This window comes from Chinchilla lanigera, unplaced genomic scaffold (assembly GCF_000276665.1).
Source record: "Chinchilla lanigera isolate Chin_1 unplaced genomic scaffold, ChiLan1.0 scaffold00002, whole genome shotgun sequence".
In the NCBI taxonomy this organism is placed as follows: domain Eukaryota; kingdom Metazoa; phylum Chordata; class Mammalia; order Rodentia; family Chinchillidae; genus Chinchilla; species Chinchilla lanigera.
Genome location: NW_004955403.1, coordinates 53,311,392 through 53,319,597, shown reverse-complemented (window position 1 = coordinate 53,319,597; position 8,206 = coordinate 53,311,392). Strand labels below are relative to the sequence as shown.

Sequence of the window (8,206 nt, the reverse complement as noted above, 5' to 3'; positions counted from 1 at the left end):
TCACTAGTGTAAGAATCTGAAAGAGTGAATAAAAATTAGGAGGTATGATAGACATTGTGAAACAAAAAGAAAATGCTAAAAAGAAAAGAGCAATTGGAGTGAGGGAAAAGAGCAAAGAAAGAAGGGGAAATTATGCATGTATGTATGTATATACAGGATAGCTAACATAAATGTCCTACTGACTTCTATCACTTTACTGAAAGTAACAGTTAATCATTACCTATTTGTTCAATCTTGTATGTCTGCATATGTTTCCCTGAGAAACTACTTTGAATATATCAATATGTAATACAGCAACCATTGTTAATTTTCTACCACTTTGTCTGTAACTCTGTATTGTTTGTATTGTCCTTACGCTATTTTGTAAATGGATATCTGTTTGTTAATATGTTTTATTTCTTTCATTTTTAAAATGAATTTTAAAAATTTTTTTATGTTCTGATCAATTTTGCATGTTTGTATCTGGTAATCTGGGCAGCTGATTTGAAGGTAACAATATGCAGCGGAATTACCATGATGAATTCCTACCACCTTGTCTAGTGAAACTCTGTATTATCTCTGATGATTTATCTAATAATTACTTTCTTATTCTCTTTAATGGTTTGAACAATCTTCCATTCTTACATCAGGTAATCTGAGCAATGTAGTGAGGATAGTGATATGTAATATTACAACCACTGTTAATTCATACTATTTTGTCTTGAAACCCTGTATCACTTTAAATGTTCTTGCTTTGCTTTGTTTATGTTTGTGGTACTAGTATGCTGCTATTCTATTTTTTGTTTGTGTCCCATTTACTACTCTCTTTAATATAAAAAAAAAAGAAATAATGACAATGCTGGAGAAAGTTTAGGCATTGTCTTGTCCAGTTACTGGAATAATATTATTTAAGAATGGATCATATGCTTTAAAAATGTATTTCCCGTACTCATTGGCCTGAATCTCTTCTATGTTAAACCATTAATCTCATTTTTACCTGGAGTCTGGTTTGGGGGAAAATCTCTTTGTTCTTCCATCCATAGGATTTCTCTTTCATCTCTGTTAAAAATTACATCTGGTTTGCAGTATTCTTGTCCTATTCAGAAGAAAGTATCAAGGTGGATTATAAAGGTCATGGGAATAAATAACTGCATCATGACAAAGTCTAATGAAGTCTTCCTAGAATAAATAAGATGACTGTAAACAAAAAGCCTAGGCAAACAGTTTGGAAATCAATCTAGAGATTCTTCAAAAAATTAGAATTGGAAGTCCCATTTAATCCAGCCATTCCCCTTCTGGATATTTTACCAGAAGAATTAAAATCATCATACTACAGCTATATAAGTGCAAACATGAGCAGTGTAGCATAATTCCTCATAGCAAAATTTTGGAAAGAACCCAGATGCCCATCAACTGAGGAGTGGATAAGAAAAATGTAATATTTTTATGCAATGAAATATTACTCAGCTACAAAGAAAGATAACCTAGAGGATTTATAGGTAACTGGATGCAATTAGAGACCATATGAATAAGTGAAATAAACCAGATCTGCATATGTGAATACTGTATTGTCTCCCTAGTGTAACAACGTGAAAAAGTAAATAATATTGAAAGATACAATAGATATTGTGAAAGAGAAAGAAACTGCTTAATAGCAAGGAACAACTGGGCGAGGGAAAGAAGGAAAGAAAGAAGGAAGCAAGATCTATATAGATATAGATATTGCTAAGATAATTGTACTACTAATTTCTATTGGTTTATTGAAAGGAATATTTAATGTTTAATTGTTTCATGAATTTTGCATACCTATATCTGGTAATCTGAGCAACTACTCAGAAGCTAATAAGTAGTACATTTACTATCATCTTGCTTTGAAATTCTGTATCATATTTATAGTTTTTTTGTCATTTTGTTTTTGTTATTTTGAGTTTGCTGAAGACACTTGTGCTCCTCTGTGAATTTAAAGAAAATATAGAATTATCAGTCTTTCTAAAAGGATAAACTTGAACCATCTGTGACAAAATGAATGAACTATGAGACAAAAGCTAAGAAGAAATAAGTCAGACAGACAAGCTTAAATATCGCATGAATTTTGTTCTTCTTTTAGAAAAGCAAAATATAAATAAAGATGAAAACAGGATAATGGGAAACAGGAAGATACATCTTTTGCAAAAATTAGTGGGAACACAAAGTTTAGGATGGGAGGAGAGAAGAGAGGGATGGGAAAGGAAAATAAAGATTTGACATGAGTTTTATACATGCACCAACTCTCCACAGGAATGGAATCATGCACTGCAACTGTACTGCTAAAATGCAAAAGTACAAAGAGCTGAGGATGGGCTCTAAGAGTGTGTTCACAAGGAAAGACGTGATCACCTCCGTGGTACAGTGAATATAACTTAAAATAGCCTAAAATAAAATCGGCTCAATTATTCACAGTCATTTTATTTTCATGAGCCTCATCATAATGATCAGAAAATAACAATAATTTATATAATATCTGATATATTTACAAAGTCCATAAAGTTAAATTCCAGATTTGCTCAGCATTTGGAGATTGTACTACGTTACACGATGAAATGATTTGAAAGACCATATTAGAGGGCGCATTCTATATAAATATAAATGAAATTATCTTTGACATAGCTGTCATGTCTAAGAATGAAGCACAGCAGAGATTGGAGGGAATAAGGAGCATGCACTCTAGACAATGACAGAATGGTTACACATAGGGTTGAAGGTAGGTTTATTCATAGGCAGACCGACACTGGAATAAAAAAGACTCACCAAGAGATACCAGGTGACTGATGTTTTCCAGCATCACGTCTCTATACAGCTTTCGCTGTGGTGTGTCCAGCAGGGCCCATTCATCTGGGGTGAATTTTATGGTCACATCTTCAATGGTGATTGATTCCTACAACACCATGCACATTTCAGGTTAGACAGAGAAGTAGTGAAAACGTCTTAGTAAGTGAACTGAGAAGACAGTACTGAAGTAGAGGAGAAACAGCACATACGGAGATGTCAAGCTGTTTGGGGCAATAGCCCATTCACTGTCAGCACCAGACTGGGACCTAACTTCAGAGACCCGCCCTGAGGGACAAATACCATAAACTCATATACTTATTATTGCAGTTTCACAGGAAACTTTGTTTAGAAAATGTGTCAGATTCTAATAAATGTGTTATACATTCTTTCTGCACATGATAGTGAAAAACTTAGCCTTGAAATAATCAAACAAAAAGCTGTATCTTAGTTACTGTAAGGAATTTTAAATATAAATCACAGTGGAAACCATTACATTGTTTTGCCATTTGTATACCATGGTTATTGTTCATTCATTTCCACGCATCTATCTGATATTCCTCATCTATTAAGTGCTCTTATATTGTGTTGTGAATTTTGAAAGATCCAATATTATCCCTATCTGAAAAACAGATATTGTAAATTACACTTATATGATTTGTAAAATGCAAGGAACACTGCAGGCTATCGATTCCGTCTCTGAGAATGGGATAATTTCCCTATCATAACTTCAGTGGTTGTATTCTATCTTCACTCCACACCACTTAACTGAGGAGAATAATTCATTGATACAGACTCTGAAGCAGGAATGGGAAATGCTACTATAACTTTTACCCTGAGGACAAGCTGAACATTCCTGATCTCTGGACATGCTCAGGAGTTTCTAGAATTTCAAAACATTACCCTGACATTTTCATCCTATCTTTGGACACCATCCACCTCTTTACTTCTTAACAAACCCTGCTTCAGGTACTGTATATCCAGTTCTGTAAAAAATTATCAGTGTGATTCTACAGCTGAATAAAAAATTGAGGGTTGATGTTATATCTCAGTGGTACAAGTGCATGCCTGCCTGCAAGTGCAAGGTCCTGAGTTCGATTCCAGGTACAAAAAGAAGCAGCAAATAAAAATTGAATCATTTGTAAGGAAATAGATTAACCTTATGAAGATAGTACTCATTGAAATAAACTGGACAGAAAGATTAAATATCATCAGAGTGATCATACATGATAATCTCCACATAAAAATAAAATGAAATTAAAAGACAGATGATGAGAAATAGGAGATACTTGGTTCAAAAATTCAGGAGGACCGAGAGAAGAGGGAGAGGAAACGGGGTGGGAGAAGATACTGAAAATATGCAGGTGTCTCACAGACATGTATAAACTGCACACAAGGAATGTACTCATTATGTACTGCAAATGTAACCACAAAAATTTTATTAAAATTACCCATATCTTCCATTGTCTCATTTTCATTTTTCTTCTCTTTCCTTATGTGTCTACCATCAAGTAAGTTAGTGACCACATTGATGAATGCTATCCATCTATCAGATATAAAATTTGGTTAATTGTCCTTTTTTAATCACAATACTACCCCAAAGTTTCCCTCCTTCAGTCTTCTTTCAATATTTTAATGTTTTTACTGGGGTTCTTAAAAAAAATATTGTTCAACACAAAACTCTCGTTACCTTGCTAGCTTTTACAAAAGAAATTTAAAACGTGTGTGCAGCAATCCCAGTGGACATTTTGCCAAGGTTATGTAAGCAGCAGTTTGCAGGACTAATAATTGTCTGGAAATAATCACTTCTATTTTGAGAATATACTGTAATTGCAAAAGCCAAAAATAACTTGTGTTAATCTCTCAGTGTCTCAATAAATGAGTGTTAAAACATTTGTACATGGTATGTTTTTTCTAAAATCATGAATATGTACTTTGGTGAGCTCTGTATAAATAGGTGTGCCTGATTTATTTTACTTAACATTCTGATCTCAGTGTGCATCTGATATCCCCCAAATGGCTAAAGCTTATTTTTCATTTTGGCAGCATAGTACTTTTTATGTGTATCTTTTAAAGATAGTTTTGAGTAAAAAGATAAGTTTTCTCAAACTTTAAGACATGTTAGCTTATAAATGATTTCTCATTCCATGTCTTCCTAAAGTGTTTTAATTACCCTTTAGCAGTACACAGACCTCTTTAGAAATCTTTTCCAGGCTGTAGATCCAACCAGGTGATGAATTAGGTTGCAATGTTTTGCTAATGCTTTTCTCCTCCTGGCCCTGCCCTCCCAGCAGTGCTAACAGCATTATGGTGAGCAGCACAGGAAATGAGACAATTCGTCCAAACTATTCCGTGAGCTGAATACGAGGAGAAAATATTTTATATGCTTTTTGTACTGACAAAAACATTGTGTGGATGAATATACACACTCAAACAAATAAGAAATTGCACACATTCATATATACATACACATATCTGATGGAGACCACTATGAAGGAGCCCTGAGTCGGACTTAAATTAACAGAAGGGCCTTCCATGTGAGTCTGTCCAAGGCCTGGGCTCTTTGTCTGAGCTGACTCATAGTAAATGAAACTCTAAAAGTCACTGATCCCTGCTAAGTCATGTATGGGCAGAGAAAACTGGGAAGCCTCAAAAGATGAGACAAGATCACTGACAAGGACACCTGGGTCTGATCTCAACTAGACAAGGGCTATAGCCCCAGGGCTCTCATTCCTGGGTGGATTGACTTAATCCTCATTAAGGATCAGTTTAATACCTTACTTGGAGAAGTCCTTCAGTAATTTCATCCCTCTTGAGTACTCCCCTCCCTTCTCCTGATGAGCAAATATGTACAGGCCACCCAGAGAAGGTTTTGGTCTTAGCCCCGAGAGAATCTCAAATTCTATGAGAGGGCTTTGATCCTCCTGCAGCCCTGAAATCATTCCATTTCCTCATTTTATTTAGCCTTCACTGTACACTCATTCTGGAGTTTGCTGACATTATCAGCCTGTAATTACTAAGGGAAAATATTACCGGATACATATACATATACATGTACATGAGCATATATTAGATACTAATGATCTTCAGAACTATGATTACTCCCTCACTGTTTAGAAAAAGCAAATGAGTTTAGGTGCCTTAATACCTCTTACTTGCACTTAATGCTTTGTACCTTCTCTCAGTAGGATTGTGAATTTGGTATAAAATTTTTTCTTACTCACCACTGGATGTGTTTCCATTCTCAGCTCCCTGGAGGTGTTCACTTACATGGAGATGAGATAAAAGCATCAAAATTTGTGGAGAGGATTTCAGACTTCTTGGGAGATGGTAGAACAGTAGGCAGCATCAAATCTGTATCTCCAAGCTTTGGAATAAAGACACTGGAAAATACCAATTTCAGGAGTGTTATAAACTAAATGACACTAGCCCCAACCTTATGTCCAAAAAGCTGGTTCACCATTAATTTCTTTGGAATTGCAAATCCCACATGAGCACTCCACTCTGATTGTACTGCTGGATTATTGATGATTACCTGACACTGATCCAGGCTCTGACAGCCTCTTTTTTCTAAGTGTGACACCAGAGTCATGCTTGAATTAGACATTGTCACAAACTGTAGACTGGGAAACATAACCACAGGCTTGAAATCACAAAGAAATTTCCTTTTCCTTCTTTGCTTTTGGGGATCTTTAAAAATTGTTTGTTGTTTATCAAGTTGTTTCTTCTTGTGAGCGTGAACATTGTTTTTAGGGATTTTTTTTAAGTTCTTGTGTTTGTTATTTCTTCTTTCCTTCTCTCCTGTCTTCTCCACAAGTCTACTGAGGATGATTTTTGTTTTGCCTCAAATGAGCTTCTAAACTTCTTATTTATTTGTTTATTATTTCCTCTTGTCAATTTAAATTTTCCTCCATTTATTTGCATTTGTTTTACTCTCTGTATAATATTTTTTGCCTTTCTTATCTCGCTGCTTTTTAAAAACTTTATCAGTCCAGACATTTCTTATAGTTTTTCCAAATTCATGAACATCTTTCTACTCCCTAAAGAGATCCTTTGCACCAACACTTTCTTCACATTCTCTTGTCATTGATTTAAAATTTCTGAATTTTCCTTTTGCATCCTAATTTCCAAACCTTAAATTTTAATAGCATACTCAAAAAACTTTATGAAGCTTTGATATTTACCTCTTTAAAATTTCTATTGAATTTTTCACTACCATTAGCAGAGAAAGATTTGCTGCATGTAGTTTACATTAGCTGTAAGTCAATATCCAGTTTGGTTTTATATTTCACTATACTTTTTAGCTTCTCTTCTAGGATTAAAAGTTCTGCAGGACTAGTTTTTATGGCATGGCAATGTCTATTTTCTCTTGGGTGATACTACTGTCTGTGTTTGACATGATATTAAAAGAGTCACATGATTGTCATTATTTCTGTATAAGCCAATATTCAGAAAACCTTTCTGACATTAACAATAGTAGAATCTGATTCCTGAGAAAATAGTTTGGTGCTAAATACACTGCATCCTCTGTTCCCAAAATAAACAAGTTGTTGAATATAGGGGCCATGGGAAAGACTATAGCTAGTGACAGCCACAGAACATCACTGCAAAGCAAGTACAACATGAAAAAACAACCAAGATGATTTGTATAAAGCAGCAAATTTGTTACATTAGAAGCATCTATAAACATGAAAATAAACCAATCCCCCAAAACAAAATTAAGTTGAAAAAAAGGATTCAAGTTCTTCAAAAACCCAAAGTCTGCTAAAGCCATTCCAATGGGCTCCAACATGCAGAATTGTACATTAGTACCTAAGATTAAGAGCTTAAATTCCCTTACAATTTTGGGGACAAAGACTGAATTTCTTATGTGGTAAGATGGTTGTGGTCATTTCTGTCACCTGATGTTGAGTTTGCAAATAAAAGAACAATTTTGGCAAATGCTTTTCTTTGTGAAACCTATATGGTGCAAACAGAAGAGGTTAAGAATGAAGGTATTACTGTATCAGCCATACCCATGAATTACTACAAAGTATGGGAGGTGGTTAGGAAAAAACTCAAGGAGATACTCAGCAACATTAAAGAAGACCTCACTAAACATATAATGGATGTAATAAGAAAACAGGTGTTGGACCGCTCAGAAGACGTTAATAGTGGCTGGATGAACTAAGTAAAATGATACAAAGCGTGAATGACAAGTACACCATAAAATTGAAGTGCATTTTAAAATTAGGAATCCAGGAGAATTGCCCACCAGGAAAGCAAAGGGCGCTGAGTTCCATTCCCAGTACAAAGAAGGAAAGAGAGAGACAGAGAAATCCAGGATTTTAAAACACATAATGAGAGTAAAGGATGCAGCAGAGGTGAATGTGAGGAAAAACGTTCACAACTAACATACAGTGATGCTTTTGACAACCAAGGA

General features: G+C 34.8%; 1 protein-coding gene across 1 annotated transcript in view; it reads right to left on the bottom strand.

The window, feature by feature from the left end:
* Positions 1 to 6,376, bottom strand: part of LOC106148665 (zinc finger protein OZF-like) — a 25,128-nt gene extending 18,752 nt beyond the window's left edge. Inside the window, exons 1-3 of the mRNA XM_013514940.1 lie at positions 6,320 to 6,376; positions 2,767 to 2,893; positions 977 to 1,075 (exon numbers count right to left, since the gene is read on the bottom strand). Of these exons, the coding sequence (XP_013370394.1) occupies positions 977 to 1,075; positions 2,767 to 2,893; positions 6,320 to 6,376 (283 nt within the window). The remainder of the gene's footprint in view (positions 1 to 976; positions 1,076 to 2,766; positions 2,894 to 6,319) is intronic.
* Positions 6,377 to 8,206: the final 1,830 nt, after the last annotated feature.